At 33.6% G+C, this 25,439-nt stretch overlaps 1 protein-coding gene across 14 annotated transcripts in view; it reads right to left on the reverse strand.

Moving 5' to 3' along the window:
* The window catches only part of CSPP1 (centrosome and spindle pole associated protein 1), a 126,346-nt gene that overhangs the window by 24,531 nt on the left and 76,376 nt on the right, over nucleotides 1–25,439 (reverse strand). For all 14 annotated transcript variants that reach the window (XM_055318270.1, XM_055318269.1, XM_055318259.1 and 11 more), the window contains 6 exons: nucleotides 21,116–21,245; nucleotides 19,220–19,367; nucleotides 8,602–8,754; nucleotides 5,657–5,769; nucleotides 1,795–1,944; nucleotides 1,277–1,423 (listed from right to left, as the gene is read on the reverse strand). In XM_055318270.1, coding sequence (XP_055174245.1) covers nucleotides 1,277–1,423; nucleotides 1,795–1,944; nucleotides 5,657–5,769; nucleotides 8,602–8,754; nucleotides 19,220–19,367; nucleotides 21,116–21,245 — 841 coding nt within the window. The remainder of the gene's footprint in view (nucleotides 1–1,276; nucleotides 1,424–1,794; nucleotides 1,945–5,656; nucleotides 5,770–8,601; nucleotides 8,755–19,219; nucleotides 19,368–21,115; nucleotides 21,246–25,439) is intronic.

The following is a 25,439-nucleotide window of genomic DNA, read 5'->3' on the forward strand; positions in this document are numbered from 1 at the left end:
TTAGAAGAAATAAGGTCTTGTATAAATCTGTATTTGTGAAAACCATTTTCTTAAATTGGGCTAAACCTACAGCACATACAGTTTTTCAAGGTATGGTCCACAGGCCACTAAGAATGCTTGTAAAATGCAGATTCCTGGATTACCCTCAGACTTCTTAAAATCAGACACTTTTGTAGATGAGACCTGAAGACAATTTTTTAATATTTATTTATTCATGAGAGACAGAGAGAGAGGCTGAGACACAGGCAGAGGGAGAAGCAGGCTCCACGTAGGGAGCCCGATGTGGGCCTTGATTCTGGGACTCCATGATCACACCCTGAGTCGAAAGAAGACACTCAACCGCTGAGCTACCCAGGCATCCCGGAAGATAAATTTTTAACAAACCCCCAGTGATACTTATGCACATCAAATTTTAAATATAGCTTTGAACTATGAGCATGGGTGTAAACTGGAGCTTCTTAGGAGCAAAGTGGCATCCCAGAGAGAAAACCTGTCTGATAACTTTGATCCACCACACACATGACCATGAATATCAACCAATCTCAGATATGGACTTCAAACCAGTCCATTGTGAGCCACCGGTGTTTTTTTTTTTTTTAAGATTTTATTTTATTTATTCATGAGAGACAGATAGAGATAGAGAGATAGAGAGAGTAGAGAGAGAGAGAGAGAGAGAGAGGCAGAGACACAGGCAGAGACAGAAGCAGGCTCCATGCAGGGAGCCCGACGTGGGACTCAATCTCCCGGGTCTCCAGGATCAGGCCCTGGGCTGAAGGCAGCGCTAAACCGCTGAGCCACCCAGGCTGCCTGAGCCACTGGTTTCTTTTTTCACTTCCAATCATCAAGGATAAAAGTATAAACCAGAGGAAACATAAATTACTAAATACATGAAAAATTTTTTAAAGACATTACATAATTCAAGTCCAATTTTTTTTTAATCAGACCCAACAGACATATAATTACTTTGACAAATTGCTACTAAAGTTTCCAGACATTTATTTTCCATTTCTTTACTTATTTTTATCATGAATGGTTGGTTAGATGCTACTCCATAGACCATGGGAACAAAATTAAGAATGACAAAGGTAAGTAAACCCCTTATACTCACTGGGGTGCAAAGTGCAGCAAATCGCAATGACATGACCTATACAGAAGTTCAGTGTGCTGCACCCAGAGGAACCAAAGCATCTCCTCCACTCTTTCCCTTTTGCTAACAATGCCACAGTGAAAGTGGTTTAAAATACAGGTTTAATTGACATTTTTGCTGAAAACTTACCTTTGTTTCTTCCCCGATTATATTTTCTCTTGCATAGTAGTGCTGAAGCTGCAGATTATGTTTTTCTTCCTCTTCTTTTTTCTTTCTTTCTGCTTCTTTTCGTCTTTCTTCAGCTAACCGAATAAGCTCTTCATTTTTTAGCCTTTGCTTTAAAATAAAGAGAAAAATACACACTCCATATATACATTCTATAGTCCATTCATATATCTGCTGTCTTATTTGTCTGAAATAAAGAGATAAAATTGAAGATACAGATGACACAGTGTTCTTTAACAAAAAGAAGCTATTTAACAATAAAGTACTAGGCATCTTTTATACTATCCTAGAATCAGCCCAATTTTTGGCTTAAAAAAGTCATTTATTTCTTAATCTTTCAATTAATAAAATAGTGTCCAATAAATGGATATTGACGCATTATTTTCTAAATGTACTCTAGGTCTGTTCTCTGTGATACCTTTTCAAGTCAAAATAAAGACTGTACTTTCAGGGTAAGTAAAAAAGAAAGGGAAAAAATGCACCTCCTCCTCTTTCTCCCTTTTCTTTTCCTGTTCCTCTTCATACTCTTGTTGAATACGTGCTCTCTGTTCTGCAAGTCGTTTTTCTTCTTTTTCTTCTGCAATTCTCAGTCTCTCTCGCTCCGCTTCCTCTCTTTGTTTCTTTTCCTCAATCTAAAGAATTAAACCTAGTTATTACTTTGTAAAGCTACTGAAAGTTAAAATATCATGCAATATTTTCTAGTATCCTGTGAATTCAACATCCATACCCTCTTTTTAAGTTACTGTTTCGGTTTCCTTTGCTTTATTAGGGAGGCTACTTGATGTAATGCTGGGTTATGAGTAAAGTTCCAGCTCCATCAGATACTTACACACCAAGTAACCTTAAGAAGACAATCTTATTCAGTTTTGTCACCTGGTAAAAGGTGATGATCTCCAAGGAGTGGTCAAAGAATTGAAGTGAAACAATGCATATAAAAAAATTTAATTTCCCTGTTTACACATATTCAGGAAATAATTCATGATTATATCACTTTATAATGATCGTTACTATTATGTTTCAAAGTTCCTTGGCTTGATTAGCATCCTTAAACAACAGTGTAATATTTTAGCATTTAATCATCCCTTATGCAAGAATCCCTTCCCCAAAATATCCTTTCTTCTTTCCTATCCTACTGGCAAGTGGTGAGGTAAACAAAGATCTTAGCCACAAAGATTCACAATTTTCATCTGGAATGCCACCTGGCACCTATAGTGCCGCGTACTCTGGAGAACTATTCTAAGGCAAAGTCTAAGATCTGAAAGGAAGAGGACCCTGATATATAGCCTATATCCTCTACAAATGAGGTAGGGAAGAATGACAACAAAAGTACTGGGTATTCATGATACCAATTTTAAGGTTATCAATAAATTTTAGTTACTTTTAAATATGAAATGGTTATGACCATTCACATTTTCATTGTTCTTGTCTACATTTCCTCTAGCTTCAGGGTTGTTATATCTAGTGCTATCAATCTTTTCAGTTGTAAGAACTTTACTCTTCTTACATGTCCCACTTCACATGCTAGGGCTTCTTCCAACACTTCTTTCAAACAACACTATTAAATATGCACAATCCTAATATTTAAAGTTCTAATAAGGCACACTTTTTAAAGATTTTATTTATTTATTCATGAGAGACACACACACACACAGAGAGAGAAGGAGAGAGAGAGAGAGAGAGGCAGAGACAGAGGAAGAAGCAGGCTCCATGCAGGGAGCCCGATGTGGGACTCGATCCCGGGACTCCAGGATCACGCCCTGGGCTGAAGGCAGGCGCTAAACCATTAAGCCACCCAGGCATCCCCATAATCGCTTTTCCAAGTACACTATACCTAGACAAAAGGTTCATGATGAACTATACAACAAAACTTCACATTTAACACTGTTTCCCCTACTTCCTATTCCACAAGGAAAAAAAAAAAGTCACAGTCATAAGGTCACTTCTCCATTAAAGGTCACATCATAAATGGATCACACACCTAAGAAATACACAGAAATGCCACTCCAACAAAAATGCTACATGGCAGTTCAACAGAAAGAGGAAAGCTATCATCTAGGTCAGTTGTTTCCAAACTGTGTAATATCAAGGTGCTTCGAGGGTCCTACAAATATTTTATCAAATTTTATCTTACAGCTGAAAAGATTATTTCTAAAGCTGTAATTAAAAATGACACGTAGGGACGCCTGGGTGGCTCAGCGGTGTAGTGTGTGCCTTCGGCTCAGGGCGTGATCCTGGGGTCCTGGGATTGAGTTCCACATCAGGCTTCCTGCATGGAGCCTGCTTCTCGCTCTGCCTCTGTCTCTCTCTCTGTGTTTCTCATGATTAATAAATAAAATTTAAAATAAAAATAAAAATGATATGTAAACACTCATATTCATTACTTATCAAATTTTAACCACATGAAGACTTCTGCATTAACTTTAACAGTATAGCTTTTTTATGCATACATGGAGATAAAGCATATCTTGCCATCTTTGTACATAGATTTGAACATTTTATAACATTTCTTTTAACATTTAAGTTTGGGGTACTTCTTAACTGACACTTTAGTGATGACAGTAATAATAAATACCACTTAGATATTTTAAATTTTCTTAGGGTTTTGTGTTACATTTTGCTTATGAGGGAAAAAGCCCCTTGCGGGGCTGCTTAAAAAAAAAAAATGGAAGCAAGCCACCCTTCAAGAGCAATTTATTCACAGGTACGCTAAGGATTTACAGGCTGGGAGAACTAAAAGCTAAACTTACTCTAAAACTGATATAGTCAAAGCTTCCCCTATTACTAGTTTTTCCAGAGGAAAAGACTCTCAGAAGCACTCTAGATACAGAAGTGTGTACTGCAGATATGATACTTCAAGTCAGGAGATGCGGGTTCCAGCACTGGCCTCACGATTTGCTGGCTCTGCCACCAGGGGTGAGCCTCTTAGCCTGGATGTTAGTTGTATGTCATAAAACAGAAATAATACCTTCCTCAGAGAGTTTGAAGATTAATGAGATTAATTATGCAAAAGTACTTAATAAATAATAAAAGACTACATAATTTCAAGATTGTTTTTTCTCCCTGAATTCTACCCTAAACCATGCTAACAACACTTGCTAACTATAAAAGGAGTTATATAATTTTGACTTGCTGTCATCTGGGTAGCATACCACAGGGTACTTCAAGTTCTATAGGTGACTCTGTAACCTTAATTCAGCTGCTACCGAGTGTTCAACACCACAGAGATTTCTGATGCCACTTGTCTTACATTCAATATCTCTATTCATTCTGTCAGTCCTTACAAAGGTCTTTCCATCCATTTCCATTGTTCCTACTCTAGTAAAATACCCCTGCTTCCAATCTTTTAAATCCTCCAAAAATACATCTTAAACACTAATGCCAGATCAATCACCCTCAAAAGTATATCCATTACGTCAATGCCTTACTGAAGATTAGGATTATAATTAGGATTAGAATAATTAGGATTAGAAAGAGGACATGTTTGAGTAGAACCTTATTTAGAGTTGGGATTAGACTGGATAGCCTTAGATGTCAGACTAAGGAATATGGATATTTTCTGTAGAAGAGAAAAGCTACTACCAGATTTTGAGTAGCAAAGTATAACATGAGAAGTCATATCAAAGGAAGACTAACCAGACCACAGGATTAATCTGATATAAGTGTGGGTGGGAAGGGGTGTGGAGGTAAGGAGAGAAGAAATTGTGAGTCCTTCTCATTCACCTCAGGCTCCACCCCTAGTATTCAGCACAGTGGTAGACACACACTATGGATGTTCAATAATTCTGTTTGCTTAACAAACACTGGATACTGAAGTATCTTTCTCTGGGCATTTCTACTATTTTAAATGTTACTGACTTACATACATAAATGAGGCAAATAATTGCAAAATGTAATTACATCTGATTTTTAATAATTTACAAACTACACTGAGTCAAGGGTATATCAGTTGGAAAAAAACTATTTTCTACTAATACATAAGCATCTAGAAATATTCATTCTATGAATATTAGAATAATATTCATTCTATGAATATTCCTAATAAGTGAATATTTTATTAAGTCATTCAGTTTTAGAAATGTCAGCATTCTTTAACATTTAACGATTTAATACAGTTTAGAAAACATTAAGACAACTGGAATGCCTAATATGTCTCCATTTTCCTTTTTCAGATATAAATCAAATAATATCATTTTAATACTACCTACATCTGATGTATATTAGATATCTTAAATAACTGTGAGGTATTTTAGAATTTATTCCCTACCCTGTGAATAAAATCTTTGCAAGTTTAGTTTATTACAATTCTACCAAAACTCTGAAACAATGATAAAATAAGCACTTCACCTGAAAACGAAGAAAATTCTTGTATAATTCTTGCTGTTTAATCTGAAGTTCAGTTGGAGGCTCACAAAATATATTTCCCCGAGCAAAAGGAGAGCTCTGTGTTTGCATGTAACCTTGAAAGAGAAATTTTACAAAAACATACTGTTACTCAATGGTTAGAAAACATAAAGGTTAAAAAATAAAGTTTGCTAGTAAGTCCGTATTTTGAATAAATGTGCTAACTATGGAAGTCCAGAGGTCAAAAATCAGAAGAGGAAGGCTGAGATTAGAATCTGAAGACCAGATGAAAGTAACAAGAGAAAGAAAAGTGAAACAAAAGTAAGATAGTTGAAAAATCTACAAAGTTTATACCTGAAAGACACCAAGGAAACAAAAGGTAATAGCATAAACAACTTTCAATGCAGCAAAGACTTTAAAGTAAAATTTATAGAAAGAAAAAAAGTACATGTTTACATTTTTATGTAAATACCCTTTTCTTAAGAATATACTTAATTATATATTAAAATCTTTTTTTTTAATTTTATTTATTTATGATAGGCACACAGTGAGAGAGAGAGAGAGAGAGGCAGAGACACAGGCAGAGGGAGAAGCAGGCTCTATGCACCGGGAGCCCGACGTGGGATTCGATCCCGGGTCTCCAGGATCGCGCCCTGGGCCAAAGGCAGGCGCCAAACCGCTGCGCCACCCAGGGATCCCTATATATTAAAATCTAATATGCATAGATGTATTAAAAATTTGTTTTAGAAAATCAGTAATTCCAAAAGTCTTTCCATCTATGGTTCATAATAGATTAGAAAGCCAGCTCTGCAAACATTTTTTACAAATTAGAATGATTCTTTTAATCGCTGCAAATATTTGTATTTAAAAATTCTATCAAAGTAATGGGATATAAACATAAACAATAAAAATATGCTATATGTTCCTATAAATAGAATTACACATTCTGGGGAAGGATTAAATGATTTCATAAGGCAACCTGAAAAACAATATATTTAAATTTGTCTCACATAACTTTTTATATTATTTTTTAGTTACAGACTCATTCTTATACCATCAATCTAAAGCATTTAGTTCTCTCACTCATGCTTTGCAATTTAGCTGCCGTTTAGGCCTGTTTTGCCTTTGTCTTTAAATTTACTAATGCCTATTTGAATGAATCAGCAGAAAAATCAATACTTAAACATTAAAATGTTATAATGAAGAGGTGGATTAGCAAAACAAAATCAAGTTTTTTTAAAAAAAAGCCTTTTATAAAATAAAAAAATCACAAAAATAAAAACATAGGGAAGCACATGCTCTAACCCATGGAAATGTATAGCATAATGATACCTAAACACTAAGTTTAAGTCAAATTAGTATGGACTTCATAAATATGATTCTTCATCCTAGAACCATAAAGTAAAGTAAAAGAAAAACAATGAATTTTAGGAAAGGCCTCAAACAGGCCTAATGAAGAGAAAATGTGAGAAGCTAATGAACTTTTAAGCACACATTATAACATTCAATTTTCAGATATAGTCAAGTTCCCTAAGGCCTTTAAAATATTAAATGCCACATATACATGTGTATGTGTACACACAAATATACATATACAAACATACACACTCTCATATGCTAGCACAGCAACAAACTACATGACTGGATAGTTTCTTATATTCAGAAAGTCTATTTTAGGTTATATGGGAACTTCAATACACAAAAAAAGGGAAATGCCAGCATTTTACGATATCGTATCCTTTCTTAAATGAAAGCATCTTGCCTATGATACTAATACCCAAACCCTGGCAGTATACAAAAAGGAAACGGGCAGTAAATTCTGCTGTGCATTTTCAATCACCAAGCCTGTGTGTTTTCTTAGGAAAGAGTCACAGAAACTTGACTTTGTTTTTGCTTGATAAGCAGAGCTACATGCCTAAATTGTTATTACTATGATAGAGATAGTTCTAGGTGAAGACAAAACTACAAACAATACCAAGTGTGGAAGAAAAGGGTAGAGAAGGAGTATGTAGAACTGAAATCTCAATACAGACTAGCAGAAGAAACAAATGAAAAGAAAAATAATATCAAAAAGAAGTCAAAATTTTTATTAAAATTATTTAAAAATAAAAAAATTTTGAAGACTATATAAGTCAGGAATATCTTAGAAGGACTTTTTTTTTTTTAGAAGGACTTTCTAATGTAAAGTTCTCTTCTAGTCTAAAAATCAAAACTTTAGTGGAAATACAAAGGCCAAATTTGTAGTAAATAAATGGTTACTTTTATAGGCATTAAAATACAGTACAAGGTCATATATTCTTTAAGTTTCTTTTGCTTTTAAAATATGTAACACCTGATAAACAGAGATTATGACAACTTTTCCTCCCAAGTCATAATAATTTTCTATTTATAGAACCTTTAATTAAAGGATGTTGTCTGATAGCATATCAAAGAAGAAAGAGAGATGTGACTATATAGTGAATTAAACTTTTTAAAAAATTAAACTTCATTTCTTCATCTTCTGTGGTTTTACAAGGGAGGGCAAATGATCACAAAATAAGCAAACAATAAAAATAAGAATTAAAATAAAATATAACAAAAATAAGCAATTTCTTTGTACAATATATCATTTCACATCTGTGTTGTGTAAAGAGACTATTTGATTTTAAGAAAGTCCTCCCACCAGCAAAATAAAAATTTTAGCAGCAGCTAAAGTATACACAAGTAAGTTATAAAGCTGAGAAGAAACACATAGTATTAGGAAGCAAACTATATTTCCCTATTTACCTTTTTCAAAATACTTAAGAAAAGGTATTGTAAATAACATAAATAACATGTGATGCTTTCTGGCCCAGTCTAATAACCAAATTCTCAGAATCACAATATGAACTTTGTCAGACAAGAGAAATGTTACTGAACTTTAGAAATGTAAACAAACAAACAAAAATAAATAAAATGTGCTTAAAAACCTGAGTTTTTATTTGTAGAATCTTCTAGGTTCTCAGCATTTGAGGTGGCTAAATTTTGGTCTAGAGATACAACAGCCCTTTTATCTTCATATGTTCTTGCATCTGGGTTATGGTAGGCATCTATATTTTGTCTGTGCATCCTATTCAAATCAGCTGAGAGGGAAAAATAAGCCATTTATTTCAACAAATACATTTTTATAATTAGTATGCTTAATATATCTTAAAGTAGAGAATCAGAGAGAAAACAATAGGACAGAGTTGGAATTATTTGATGGTATCTTGGTGCCCTGAAAACAGAAACAGAATTATTAAAACTTGTAAGATTTTCAAAAAAGAATTCTGTAAAATAAATTCAAAATCCGTAGAAACCTTAATAATATGCAGAGCTTTGACAACCCATAAAAATATATTCATATCTATGTTACTTAAGAACTTGCAATCTCTTTAATACAGAACAAACAGCAACAATTCAAAACAAGTCATAGCAAAATTTACCCTTCATTAGCATTCCTAATGAAAAAATATAATCATGTAGTGCAGAGTTTCACAACAGATCTGTAAACTCTTAGTCCTCTCTTAAAAGATGGAGTTCAATTCCCTTCCCTTTTAAAAGCACAGTTAGTAGTTCACTTCTTATGAATAGAATATTATAGGCATACGACTTCCAAGGCTACTTCATAAGAGACATTATAGTTTTTACCTTGCTTGATCTACTGGATCATTTACTCTGAAGAAAGCCAGCTATTATATCGTAAGGGCACTGTTGGAATCCTATGGAAAGGCCCACATGGCAAGGAACTAAGGTTTCCTGAGCCATGTGAGGGAGCCATTTTGAAAATGGATTCTCGGGATCCCTGGGTGGCTCAGCGGTTTGGCGCCTGCCTTTGCCCCAGGGCGCAATCCTGGAGTCCCAGGATCGAGTCCCACGTCAGGCTCCCGGCATGGAGCCTGCTTCTCCCTCCTCCTGTATCTCTGCCTCTCTTTCTATGTCTATCATAAATAAATAAACAAATCTTTAAAAAAAAAAAAAAGAAAGAAAATGGATTCTCCAGTCCCAGTCAAACCTTCATATGTCTATAGCCCTGGCTGACATCTTGGATTCCAAACTCATGTAAGATCTGAGACAGAACCACCCAGCTAACCCATTAAAAATTACTGAATCACAGAACTACAAGATAATCAATATTTGTCATATTAAAACATTACATGTTGGGTAATTTCTCACACAGTTGATAGCTCACATCACAAAAATCTGAGCACACAAGACCAGATCAGATAACAAATCAACTTAAAAACAGACCTGAATGACCACACAACTCCAAAGCTTAACAAAATAAATAGTTCTTCTCCACAAAACAACTGCAATAATATGGCAGCAGTGAAGGAGAACTTAAACCTGTACACAAGAAGTGTTCACCAGGAAGCCTGTCATATTCAAGAATGTATTTTGGAAATGAATTGCAATTAGAATACCAGACAGAACATGGCTAATAACACATAAATGTTACCAAAGAGAATAGTGTTCAGAATCAGGGATGTTAACATCCTGTTGCATCATTTGAACAGGCTGGACTCGCAAACTGGATAGGAGCTTCAGAGATGAAGATGTGTGAGAAAGCATAATAAAGAAATAGGAAAATGTGAGATGTTGCAGGTGGATAAAACATGAAGAGTGTAGGGACACCTGGGTGGCTCAGTGGTTGGGTGTCTGCCTTCAGCCCAGGGCGTGATCCTGGAGACCCAGGATTGAGTCCCATATTGGGCTCCTGCATGGAGACTGCTTCTCTCTCTGCCTGTGTCTCTGCCTCTCGGTCTCTCATGAATAAATAAAATCTTTAAAAACAAAACAAAAAAACATGAAGAGTGTTCTGGTAATATTAAAGTAGTCTAGCCTGACTAGATCACAAAACACATGTAACAGAGCAATGAGAGATAAGAGAGGAAAATGTAGATTACATGCCTGTTCTGGAATATTCTCAAACGCAAGCTGATTCTCTATTTTGTTTTATAGATGGTAGTGAAGACAGTCTTGGTAGTAACAGAAGTAGTACTAGTAATAATGGCAGCTAGAGAAAAAGAATAGATGAAAGGAAGACTGTATCTAATTCAAGGAATATACAATGTCAGAAGACAGTCCTAGAACAAAGCTCATGTTCACAGACCAAGATGAGTTTAATCTGCTTCATAATACACATCTCAATAAATGTCAGTTAAAGAGAAGACAGCATCTCACAGAATGCACATGACTTAGAAGGAATTATCAACCTAGTTCAAAGAAAATAAGGACTGAGTAAAATTCACCAAATTGGAAATCAGGACATCAGTTATTCCTGAAAATGTAGCACCAGTAGAGCAGTAGGAGCTAGAAGCATTACGGAATATGGAACAATAAGAGGGAGTAAGAAGTGGAAGCAACAAGTACAGACTATTCTTCAAATGTGTTTTATGTAAGTATAGCAAGGTCAAGGTAGAATTTTTGTTTGTGTTTAAAAATACAAGAACATAAAAAAAAATAAAAATACAAGAACCTAAGTATGTTCGTAGGTAGAAGGGAAGAAATAATAGAAAAACTGAAAACGCAAGAGAGAAGGGACTAGCTGAAATCAGATACTGACTGCAAAATAACTGCCAACCAACAAGAATTGGTAAGGACAAATTAGCTATTTCTCCTGCAATCATTCCTAAATCCTGGGATCTATCTGGATATGGGAGGTAAATGAAAACAGAAAGATGATGAAATTGAGGTCATGAACAGCTGTGGTCCCTAAAAGTCACCAAATTAAACCAAAAACAAATGGAAAATCACTATCTCATCATCCAAAATTCACTAGAACTGATATTACTCTATATAAATGAGAAGTCATTATGAGTAACAATACATACAGTATTCTTCCATTTTCTATTACAAAAGTATGGTGTATCAAACTCATTCCTTCCAAGTTGATAACCAGAACTCTATTACCAAAATAATGAATGGTTAAGGAATGCAATCTCATTTTGATATTCACTTACACAAACCATAAATTAAGAGATAAATGTCCTATAAGTATAATAAACTTCAAAATGAGTAATGTTTTACTTTACTGTTGTGATTATACACAATACAGTCCTCTCATTTAGAGAAGTCAGTATTTATATAAAAAACTGATGTCATCAGAATACATAATTATTTGAGACTGTCAGATTAAGCAATCAAGACAAGTACATAGTGCTATTTATCTGAAAAAACTATCAATCAAGCAGTCACTCTTTGCCTATCTTTCTGTGAGGTGGTAAAATAAAAGGTTTTGAAATCAGCTAAAAATCAAAATTAAAAAAGGCACTTTGGTGAAAAGTATAATTTGCCAACTGCAAAGATGTCACCAAAAACTGGCTTTTACATCAAATGTGCACCATGATGTCATTTAATATAAAATTGCTAGCATTATAGAATAATTCTACATAGAATAGCATAGCAAAAGAAAATATTACAGATTCATGAATGGGAAAACAGTTCTACTCTCTGAACAATTTATCAGATCAGGACTAAATTATATGATAGCTACAGGTAAATAATACAGGTACTTAAATTTTTCTACCCCTTATTTTTTTTTTAATTTTTTTTTAAATTTATTTATGATAGTCACACAGTGAGAGAGAGAGAGGCAGAGACACAGGCAGAGGGAGAAGCAGGCTCCATGCACCGGGAGCCCGACGTGGGATTCGATCCCGGATCTCCAGGATCACGCCCTGGGCCAAAGGCAGGCGCCAAACCACTGCGCCACCCAGGGATCCCTCTACCCCTTATTTTATTATTTTTTTACAAACCTAAATATTTTGAAATTAAAATTAACTTTTTTTTTTTGAAGACTTATTTATTTTAGAGAGAAGGAGACCATACACATGCACAATCAGGGACAGGGAAAGAAGGAGAGTGAGAAGCAGATTCCCGGCTGAGCACAGAACCCACTTGATTCCACGACCCTGAGATCATGACCTGAGCAGAAATCAAGAGTCAGATGCTCAAGTGACTGGCCAATCAGGTGCCCCATAAAATTAATTTTATAAGTTAGCTGTTCTTTAATGGAAAATATCAAAACATTATAAGAAAATGACTAAAAAGATTTCTATGGGCCTAGGATTATTCAGCAATCATGACTGATAATACAAACTTTTTATAACTCAGAGAACTAAAGAAAATTTCCAACATAATTTGACTATTAACACATATTTCAAAATAAAATACACGGGCTTATTTAAAAAGATCAGTCTTCAAGACAAATAAAAATCTAACTGGTGGGCAATAAATCTTATGAACTTAAAAATATTAAAATAACAAAAAGATATTCTCTGAACAAAGAGAATATATACTAGTAGTGAAAGAAAGTTACCTGGAAAATACCCAGATATATGGAAACTTTAAAAACTCATGTCTAAATAATTAATGAGTCAAAGAAAAATCACTAAAATTAGGAAAGTATATTGAATGAAAATGAAAACACCACTTATCAAAATTTGTGATACATTTAAAGCAGTACTCAAAAGGAAATTTATAGCATTTTTAAATGCATATATTAGAAAAGAAATCAAATCATAATCTAAGCTTACACATTAAGGAAACAGAAAAAGAAAATTAAGTACAAAGCAAACTAACAGAAGAAAATAATAAAGATGAGAGCAAAAATAAAGGAAACATGAAAAGAAAAACTACAGAGAAAAATCAATGAAAACCAAAGCTAGATCTATGAAGAGATCAAAAAAATGAATAAACCTCCAGCAAAAATGGTTAAAAGAAAAAGAACAAATTACAAATATCAGGAATAAAAGAAAAATAAACTATCACTATAGATCCTACAGACATTAAAGAATAATAAAATACTGTGAACAGTTTTACGCTAATAAATTCAGATATTTAAATAAAAGATTAAATTCCTTTAATGATTCAAACAAAAGTTCACACAAGAAGAAAGAGATAAATTGAATGTCTTTTATCTACTAAAGAAGTTGAATTCATGGTTTAAAAACTTCCTCAAAAGAAAATTCGCAGCCTATATGCCTTCACTGGTAAATTCTACCAACAGAAAAGGAAACTTTTCCCAACTCTTATCTGTGAAGCCAGCATCATCCTGATACCAAAACCAGACAACAACACTAAAAGAAAAACAAATATCCCTTATGAGCCTAGCTGCAAAGATCCCTAACTATTAGTAAATCAAATTCTCTAATACAGAATTTTTTAAAAACACAATAAAACATGGACTAGCTATGGTTTTTGCCAGGATGAAAGAGCAGTTCAACATTTAAAAAGTCAGCCAGTGTAATTCACCATATAGCAAGCAACTGAATAAGAAAGATGAAGTTATCATTTCAAAAGATGGAGAAAAAGCACTTGACAAAATTCAATACATACTAATGTGAAAAGTATGAGCAAGAATAGAAGACAATGCCCTAGACCGGATTTAAAAAACAAAAATCTGAGACAGCCCAGTGGCTCAGTGGTTTAACGTCACCTTCAGCCCAGGGCCTGATCCTGGAGACCCGGGATTGAGTCCCAAATCCAGCTCCCTGCATGAAGCCTGCTTCTCTCTCTGCCCGTGTCTCTGCCTGTCTCTCTCTCTCTGTGTCTCTCATTAATAGATAAATAAAATCTTTAAAAAAAATCTATGAAAAATCTACAGCCAACATTACATTAAATGGTGAAAAGACTGAATGCTTTCTACCTTAAATCAGACAAGACAAGGATATCTGTTCTCATGATTTCTAAGTATTGTGCTAGAGTTCCTAACAGGTGCAAAACACAACCAAAATAACTAAAAGGCAATCAGATTGGAAATGAAGTAAAACTTTGCAGATAACATGACTGTCTACATTTTAAAAATCCCAAAGAACTTACACATACACTAAAACTAATGAGTTAAAAGAACATACAAAAATCAACTATATTTTTATACACTAGCAATGAACAAATGGATATTGAAACTTTTTAATGTGTCATTTAATATTTAAAATAGCATTAAAACACATGAAATACATATGAATACAATTAACAAAATGTCACAATATCTGAAAATTGTAAAATATTGCTAAAAGATATTAACTAAGAGTAATAAGTACATAAATATTCCACATTCATGGATCAAAAAAAATATAGTTAAGATTGCTGGCTGTGCCAAATTGATCTTTTTGTCAGTGCAATCCTAATGAAAATCCCACCACATTTTTTTTGAGGTTGATAAACTGATAGTAAAATTTATATGAAAAGGCAAGGGAAGTAGACAAAACAATCTTGAAAAAGAAGAATGAAGTTGGAAGACACACTTCTCAATTTTAAAACTTACTACAAAGCTACATTAATCAAGAGAGTATGATATGAGCAGAATAATAGACATCTATCTAGATCAATGGAACAGAACGTAAAAGTTCATAAATAATTTTATGGTCAACTGACCTTCAACAAAAGTATCAGGGCAATTCAATGTACAAAATGTTATAAAATGGACTGTGATTGTAACACAACTCTGAATATAACTAAAAACTCCTGAATTGTATATTTTAAAGGGATGAATTGGATGGCATGGGAAATGAGATCTCATTAAAAGCTATTATATATATAAAAACAAATAAGACAGAAAGAAGAACTATCAGCTTGAAAGTCTCAATAAAGAGACATGACGACTACATGTAATATGGGATCCTGTACTACAGCCTGGAACAGAATAACAAAGTTTGGGGAAAATTCAAATAAGGTCTATAGTTTATTTAATAGTACTGTACCCATCTTAATTTCTGGTTTGGGACACTGTACTAGATTATGTAAGATGTTAACATTATGGGACACTAGGTGAAGGGTACATTCTATATCTTTTTCCAACTCTTCTCTAAGTCTTGAATTATTTCAAACAAAGTTAAAAAAAAAAAGAGTTATCCCACCTACTTCATAGAAAGGCTAAAATTTTAAAGACTAACAAGTACAAGGACTGATGAGGATGCAATGCAACCAGAAATTTTGTGCTTTGCTGGTTAAGAATGCAAAATGATATAACCACTTTGGAAAATGGTCTAGCAATTTCTTAGAAAATTAAATATACCCTTACTTACTATACATCCCAGGAAATTTCATTCCTGTGTGTTTACCCAAGGAAAATGAATATTTATGTGCACATAAAGACCTGAAGGTAAATGTTTATAAAAGCTTTATTCATAACAGCCTGAAATTGTAAACAACCCAAATATCCATAAAAGGATAAACAATTATGGCACCTCCACATAGCGGAATCCTATTTAGTAATAAAAAAAAGTAGAGAACAAACATATACAACAACATGAATAAATCATTAAAACTAAGTGAAAAAAAGACACAAAAGCAGATCAGAGATTGGCAAGTATAGAGTTGGATAAATTGGAAATGTTCTATATCTTGATTTTGACAATGGCTGCTGGAATCAGTTGTCAAAACTCACCAGATAATACACTTAAAAAGGGTGAATTTTGTCATATGCAAACTGTGTCTCAATAATCAACATAAAAACAAAAACCTAATGGAGGCAAATACATACACAAAAGAAATACAATCAAATATACATAAAGAAACCTTTAATCTTACTATTAATCAGAACTATGAGATACTTTTGCTGTTTTTCAAATTGGTTAAGTATTTTTTTATTTTATTGATTTTTTGGGAGTAGCTTTAAAAAATTTTAACATATGACAGATTCATGTAACATCACCATAATCAAGATACAGAACAGTTTCATCACCTCAAAAAACTTCATCATGCTATCTCTCTTTATAGTTATTCCCTATCCCTAGCCATAATAATCCCTGCAACCTCTGATTTGTTCTCCATTCTAGGTATATAACCATTAGAGAGGGGCTTCTTTGACTTAGCATAATTTGTTTGAAAAGTCAAGTTATTATGCATATCAATAGTTCATTCTTTTGTTGGGTAGCAACCAATGGTATGAATGTACCAAAGTTTGTTTATTCATTCACTCACTGAAAGTCATTAGAACACAGTTGTTTTTTGTAATGAGAACTTGAAAAGCAAGTTTAATGAATAAAAAGTTAAAAGAGGAAACAGATTTTTAAGTGTACAAATAATAAAAATGAAAAATATTTATTTTAAAAGGGTTGATACAAAAAAAAAAGGTTGATGCTATTCCAGTTATATGGGAAATAGATTTTAATATTTATTAATAACTACTTCCCCTATAAAGAGATCTTCCCTAGAAGCTAAGGATGAACTTTAAATTTCCTTAATTTCTTTGTAATAAAAAATAAAACAGGAGTAACTAGAAAAGCCAGCAGCCAAATTAAAGTTAGCCAACAGAAAGTACAAAGGTTATATGATTTTGGTCATTACACGAAGTAAAGTAGAATGAATACAGATCTTTAATCTTTACTACATATTTCAATATAATAGAAAAATTACCTGCCCTCCCTCCCCTCTCTAAAATATATCAGTCACAAACAAATTGATACTCTTTAAAGGATGAATTTAACTTACTTTGAAAATATCATTTAAAATAGTTTCACTGTATTTGATAAAACAGTATACCTTTTCTATCTCATGGCATGACTGTAGCATTAAACAAGCAAAGCAAACATTACTGATAAAAATCAAAACCTCAGAAAAGTCTGCTTCATTATTGTTAGGCCAAACAATTCTAAAACAGTATTTTATAATTCAATAACCCACACTTATCCTACTCGCTTCCACCAACTAAACACATACACAAACAACATAATTGTATTGTGTGAACTGGAAATAAGCTTAGAGATAAGCTTGAAAGTCCTGAGCAAATTATTCTATTCCAGTGTTTACCAAAATTTCAGTCATTTACGTACCTTCTTCCTTAAATCCTATGTTTCTATCAATTCACAATCTAAATTAACTGCAGCAAGACTGACTAGATACTTATCAATCTCATTTCCTCCTCGTGGGCATTATAATTAGGTCGCCTTATAATTAGGTCTGAATGTTGGAGCAAAGACAAAGCGATACTCCTCCACTTCTAGGCCAGAACCCCCACAAAACTCAACTCATTCTCCTACCACTGAATTCTGTTTGGCTGCTAGAAGTGAAGGATTTCAAAATGGAGAAATGACACAAAGAAGAGTCCTGGATTCCGGAGTCACTCTTGGAGGAGAACCACCCAAACAGCATCAGAATGTGACGTGAGAAGTAACTTTTACTGCATTAAACCTTAAGCCTCAAGCGTATGATAATTAGGGGTTATTTGTTACAGCACTTTTTGTTAAATGTCTGAACTAATGCCTGTACTTTAAAAGGAAATGTTAGAGCACTATCCTTAAATGAAAAACCAGTGTTTTTGTAATATATATTCAAATAAATATTTAACTTCTAAAATAAGAAATGTTTATCTATGTGTCACCTAAAATCACCTCATCTACAAAAGAGTAAGCTCTAGTTTTCAAAACCGTGAGCAAAACATGAGGTGAAGATAGAAAAGGAACAAATCATTTGGGAAGAAAAGAGTTATCTTAGTAATTTAAGTGGGCCTCACATTCATCTTTTTAAAAAGTCATCTTTAACAAAGAAACAAAAGCATAATATTTAAGAACTCTTAATAATTCAATACCCAAAAAATATTCTTACATCCCTCAACTATCCCTACAGTAAAGTGTAATATCTAAAGAACATGAAATCTACATTTTTACCATTTAATAGGTTCCTTTAATTTAATGGGTTCCTATTATTCATTTCTAATAAAACCATTTTCAAAAACCCATCTTTGTCTATTTTTATTCTTATCTAAAAGCTAATCAGAGATCATCCTAATATATATAACAAGTCATAAGACCTCTTTTTTTCCAAAGTGCAGGTTATTGTGGTTTCTACACCAAACATTTTTTTAAGAGAGAGGGAGGGAGAGAGAGGAAGAGAAAGAGCATGAGAGAGTGCGCACATGTGAGAACAAGGTGGAGGTGGTGGGGGGGGGGAGAAAAAATCTTAAGCAGGCTCCACACCCAGCATGGAGCCTGACATGGGGCTGATCTTACAACCCTGAGATTATGACCTGAGCTGAAATCAAGAGTCAGATGCTTAATTGACTGAGAGACCCAGGGACTCCTCTAGATCAAACATTTTTGAAAGTTCATAATTTAAAGACAAATCACTATGATTCTGCAACCTGCCAGAAAGTTTCTGAAATTAGGTCTTTATTTTTCAATGGAGTCCTTGCACTGTGCAGGTATATGGCATATATGAAATACCGCATTTCACAACTATTCCAGATAACTTATTTTAAATATGTCTTATTAGCTTAAAAAATTTAATAAGAGTTTTCTTATTTTTACCAGGATATTTTTTAAAAATCTAACTACTAGCTTGGGTAAAAAGCTTGACAACATGAGCTTTCCTCTGAAATTAAATTATTATCATTAAAGGATGAAAAATATGTAACAAAATTAAATGAATATTACCTCAAAAAAAAAAAAAAGACCTCTTAACCTGTCATTATGTTTATTACAAAATATCTCTTTTGCATTAAGCTACACAAAAAGAGACCTTGCCTTCCAGGCTATGATTCTCATTTTTTCTATCACCTCATTCTTTTAAAAATTTAAAAACAGTTCAGTTTCTTTTGAAAACAACAAATCAATGGAATTAGCATACTTATCAGATTTCCTTTTGCATCTCTCAGAGGAGCACCACCTCCACCTTTTCCCCAGGGGTTGTAACTTTTCATTTCAGCTTCTAATTTAGCTTCATATTCTTCTTTTTCTTCACGTTCTCTCTTTCTTCTTTCTTCTCTTTCCCGAATCTTGGTAATATTAAGAAACATTTACGTAAGTGCTGATACGTATTCTATTACAAAAAGTTTCGTTTTAATATCAGTTTTTATTTTTCTTATTAGAGAAAAAAAACTGGATTTTTTTTTTTTTTACAGTTGGTCTCACTATAAAATTTAAAATCACAAATCTATGGAATACCCAATTCAAAAACAGTTCCTTGACTAGAATAAATAGTTGTTGGTCCCTCATATCATGCTACTAGAATCTTTGCAGCCACTAATGCCAATGATTCCTCCTTTCCACCTCCAATTTCTCCCTGAACCACTCCCTCCCTAATCTCCATCAGTTGCATGAGGACCAATAGGATCTCCCAACTTTCCTTTTCCACCTATCCTTTCATGGGGCCAGGCCAGCCACAAACTTAATCTCCACATCTGACCAAACCTACTCTACCCTGGGCAAACTCCATTCCCAGAACTCAAGAGGTTGAAGATTCAAAGCTATTTAGACTTCTGGGCTACATTAAGTACAATTTTATCAAAGTATACAAAACAGTCTTCTCATCATCAAGTATAAACACAGGGTTGGTCTCTAGGCAATGAACAAGTATCTACATCTTGGAAAGTTACTTTAAAAATTATAACCACACACACACACACACACACAGAAAAATTATAACCACATGCATGGAAAATTTAAGCACCCACTCCAGCAAGGCTAAGAAGTTATCACACACATGAAATAAAATTCTAAAGTTAGGAAATGTAGTTTTGTCAGCAATGTTTTTAATATGCTCATTTGAAAATAGATATATAAATTTAGTCATTTATTTGTAGAAAACTACCACCCAAAAAATAGCTGTAATTCCACAATTTAAAAAAAAATCCATTTTTAAGGATGTTGTCCATGTAAAAACTGAACAAAAGGAGCTTTAGAAGAAATCAAACTGGAACTTTATAGAAGAGTACTTTAGATGGACATACACCCACATATACTCAGCATCCTCTCAGAGATATATCCTCCAAAAACCCGCATACATTTGATATAATTACTTTTAAGTAAATCTCTTCAAATATTACAAACTACAATAGAACTCGTTCTCCTCCTCCCTACAAGTGTTGTTCTTTTTTCTCTTAGTTCATATTCATAGCCTCGTTTTTCATGTAGACTACAGCATTCAGAATCATTTTCATGTCCTCTGTTCTTTCTCATTCCCTGTATCTGTATCTATGTTGTCTTTTGGATGTCCTCCCATCATCCCCATCTAGTCAGGGCCTCATTACCTCCTATCTGGACTCCCTCAATAGTCTACTAAAATCTGCCACATCTCTTTCCTAATCATACACATTCCAAATAGCTATCCTCCTAAAACTTAAAAGTGTCCATATCAACTATTCGTTTCACTTTCTAGCTTAAACTTTCCTCCCATAGGCTGAAAATTCCTTATTAGTTAATCCTTCACAATCCAGCACAATCTTAACACTTCAGCCCCTTCTCCCACATTAATTTCCATTCTCTGAATATACCCAGAATTTAAAACCTATTCATTGTATAGCATGCAGTTCAAGTATCAACAACACATGAAGCCCTCCTATCAATTATTCTTTTATCCTATGCTTCCAACAGCATTCTAATCCATCAGCATCAAAATTTATCACATTGAACTATAAATGACTAGTATTGTTTTCTCCTCTGCCAAACTGAGTTCTAAGAGAACATTGTGCTAACACATAAGATGTTCAACACTTAAATGAACGAATAAAGAATGAATGAATACCTGTTGCTGCAAAGCTTCTTGGTAAGACTGAAGTGACTGTTTTGAAGGCTTTGGTTTATCTTCAAAAAACAATCCTGAATTTATTGCTCGATCACTTGTAATTTTCAGTTCATTCTGTCCAACCATATTCCTACAACAAATACACAATAATTTTAATCCATTTATGACAGAGTAAGAAGACAACACTCCTTTGAAATAGCATAGCATTTAAGTAGATTTGAAAACAGGGAAAAATATTTCTCTGTAGGTCAAAGAGATCCTTAAGTAAACGTCCCTTACCAATAAGCTCTCAACTGTCTGTTTTCCCAATTAATGGAATTTTCAAATTTATTAGAACTATTTCTTGACCTATGTGGCAGTTACAAGGGGGTAAAAACTTTGTGATAATTCATTAAGTAGTATATACATGACTCATGCAATTTTCTGAATGTAGAGAAGTAACAATATGGTGGAAGTCTCCCAATATCATAATTAATAATTTACTTAATAAATGTACTCTAACATAAAGTAATAACTTCTTAGCCATTTCAAAAATAAGATAAAATTACAGCAAAAAATCTGTCTCAAATAAAACTCAGATTTTTGAAAAACTTGCAAGGAATCAAGAAAGGGAAAATTTAAGACATAATATGGTTACATAAATCTCAAGCAATAAAGTGCTATTTGTCTTAAATACAGGAATGCAGCCACTTTGAAGAAAGCAATATATTTAAAAATCTGAATTATTGAAGATAAACTCAAATATTAGTTTTATAATTAAACTGTAATTATTAAAGAGACTACAAAGGCTTCTCATCTCCAAAAACATCATCACTTCAAAATAATGAGTTCCTTTTGTGTATCTAACTTAACCAATATATTTACAACCTTTTATTAGAATAAACAGAAATATCTATATATACTGTCACACTGGATCATGAGAGGATAAAAGGAAAGATGAGGATGGGGCCCTGGGTGCAGGTAGTTATTAAGCATCCAACTCTTGATTTTGACTCAGATCAAAATCTCAGGGTCATGAGATCCAGCCCCAAACTAGGTGTGGAGCCTGCTTACGATTCTCTCTCTGTTTCCCCTCACCTCCGAGAAAAAATTTTTTAAAGAAAAGGAAAGATGAGGAGAGCCAGAGCAAATGGTTCCTAAAAAATCTTATACTTTTTAAGAGCAAGGGGGCTCTGCATCTGCAAATGGATAAAGTTGAAAGGGCTTATTTGAATAAGACTAATCTCTTAAAACAAATTGGCTATAAATTATATAATCTAAAAGAACTTCTCAAACTCAACACCAAAAAAAATAAAAAATCCAGTTAAGAAATGGGTAGAAAACATGAACAGACATTTCTCCAAAGAAGACATATGCATGCCCAACAGGTACATGAAAAAATGCTCAACACCACTTGGCATCAGGGAAATACAAATCAAAACCACAATGAGATACCACCTCATACCAGTCAGAAGACTGAAAATTAACAACTCAGGAAACAAGAGATGTTGGCAAGAATGTGGAGAAAGAGGAACCCCTCCTTATAGTGTTGGTGGGAAAGCAAGCTGGTGCAGCTACTCTAGAAAACAGTAGGTAGACTCCTCAAAAAGTTAAAAATAGAACTACCCTATAAGCCAGCAATTGCACTAGTAGGTATTTACCAAAGGACACAAACATAGCGATCAAAGAGGAACCTGTGCCCCAATATCCCAGTGTTTATAGCAGCAATGTCCAAAAGAGCCAACCTATGGAAAAGAGCCCAGATATCTATTGACAGATGAATGGATAAAGAAGATGTGATATATATACACAATGGAATATGACTCAGCCATCAAAAAGAATGAAATCTTGGGATGCCTGGGTGGCTCAGGGGTTTAGTGCTGCCTTCGGCCCAGGGCCTGATCCTGGACGACCTGGGATCGAGTCCCACATCAGACTCCCTGCATGGAGCCTGCTTTTCCCTCTCCCTGTGTCTCTGCCTCTCTCTGGGTGTCTTTCATGAATAAATAAAATCTTAAAAAAAATGATATCTTGCCATTTGCAATGATGTGGATGGAACTAAAGGGTATTATGCTAAGTAAAATAAGTCAGAGAAAGACACATACCATATGCTTTCATTCATATATGGAATTTAAGGAACAAAATAGTTGAAGATAAGAGAAGGGAAGGAAAAATAAGACAAAATCAGAGAGGGAGGCAGACCATTAAGAACCACTTAACTATAGGAAACTGAAGGTTGCTGGAGGGGAGTAAGTAGGGAGATAGGATATATAGGTATTGGACATTAAGGAGGGCACTTGATGTAATGAACACAGGGTGTTATATGCAATCGATGAAGAATCACTAAATTCTACCCCTAAAACTAGTAAGACACTATGTGTTAACTAAACTGAATTTAAGTAAAAAAAAAAAAAAAAAAAAAAGAGTTCCTTTTTATGGCTCAACAGTATTTCATTTATGTGGATATAACACATTTTGTTTATCCATTTACCAGCTGATAGACATTTGAACTGTTTATACTTATAAATATTTATTACAAATACTGTTATGAACATTCATATACTAGCCTTTGTGTGTATATACATTTATATTTCTCTTAAGTATAGACCTAGGAGGACAATTCAAGTGATATAAGTATGCTTAACTTTTTAAGAAATTGCCATTTCCTGCAACTGCTTTTTATATATTGATTTTGTATTCAGCAATGCTGTTAAAAACTATTAATTCTTTTTATCAGTATCCAAAAAATAAATAAAAAAATAAGTGAATTTACACTTTTTTTTCTCTTTTCACTGAGTCATTATACATATTACTGATGATATTAATGGCTTAAAATTAGTAGAATCTCTAGAACCCTGCCCTGCTTTATGAGACTTGGGATGAAAATTGTGCCAAAGATGGTTCTTAGTGTTGGGTAAAGCTGGATTCATGATTCCTCAGCAAATGAAGGCTCTTCTTCCTCTCTTCCTTCTTTCCTTCCTTTTTTTCCCCCCATCGTTCTCTGGTGATCCAGAGTTCTTACTACTTAGAAATCATCCAGACCACGAAGTATACCATATAGATGATATAGTCAGATTTATTGACATGCAAGAAATGAGTATGACAAAGTGGTTATTAAGGACAATGCCAATATCAAAACTGGAGAAGTGGATGACACTCTCAACATCACAGGAGATAATCTGTTCTTCAGTGTAGCCACAGATGCCCATCAATGATATCTCCTAATTTTGGGGAGGGGAGTCTGTGACATTTCCCTTGAAAATATGATTAAAGATTATCTTTCATTGCAGAAATACACACACACACACACACACACAAATTATGCATACAATATTTCAATGGATTTATACAGCCTCTCTGAAACTTACACACCTCAAGTTAAATCCTAAACATTTTTTTCAGCTCTAAAGTTCTTTAATTTGGTCCTGAATAGACCTTGCTCACCAAAGAGATAATACTTGCATAGGTATAAACATCAGTTAAACAAAATAATTATACCTCTTCTGTTATCACAAATCATTACAGTGTAAATGTGATAAGTTTCCTAAAGTGTGGCAAAGAGTTAAGGCTTTGAAACCAGACAAAACTCCTTTAGATTTCTATCTTAACTGCTTATTAACTGAGGACTTAGGGAAGTCCCATTATATAGCTGAGTTTCAATTACCTCAGTTGCAAATATTGACAGAAATAATATATATAATGACAAGACAGTAGCATACACTAGTTATTCAGTAATTTGAAATTACTACTATTATCACTATTATTGTTTTAGTAAATGTATATCCAATTTGGACAATTAAAATTCTAAGTACATATCATCCATTAGTGAATACAATTTTGGGGATATGAATGGCAGACTTACAAACCCATTTCTTACACCATTTTTATCTATGAAGTAAGCTGTGTTAAAGAAATAAAATACTGGAATAAAGACAGATCACGTGCACACCAAAATAGTTAATTGAATCACAGATTCCTTCCACCTCTAATTAGGCTAAAATGCTTGAAAATAAATACATTAGAAAATGGTTTGTAAGAAATTAAAGAGGTAATTCTACTACTCGACTGTTATTATATCACAATTTTATACTTTGTAATGTGGCATTCAGAAAAACAAAATAGAAGAATGACAACTTAAAAACAACTACACTAGAACCCGGTTCATGACTAACAATAAATGGACATGAAGGATCTTACAGAAATGAGTATTCTAAAACCGGGAAACACTTCCATGATGGCAAAGTAGGAACCTTTAAAAATCTGCTATCCCATTAAAATATTGAAAACATTGTTAAAAATTGTCAAGACCAACTTTTTTATAATTCTGAAAATTAATGAAAGGCTT

The sequence above is a fragment of the Nyctereutes procyonoides genome, unplaced genomic scaffold, assembly GCF_905146905.1.
Source record: "Nyctereutes procyonoides isolate TBG_1078 unplaced genomic scaffold, NYPRO_anot_genome, whole genome shotgun sequence".
NCBI lineage: Eukaryota > Metazoa > Chordata > Mammalia > Carnivora > Canidae > Nyctereutes > Nyctereutes procyonoides.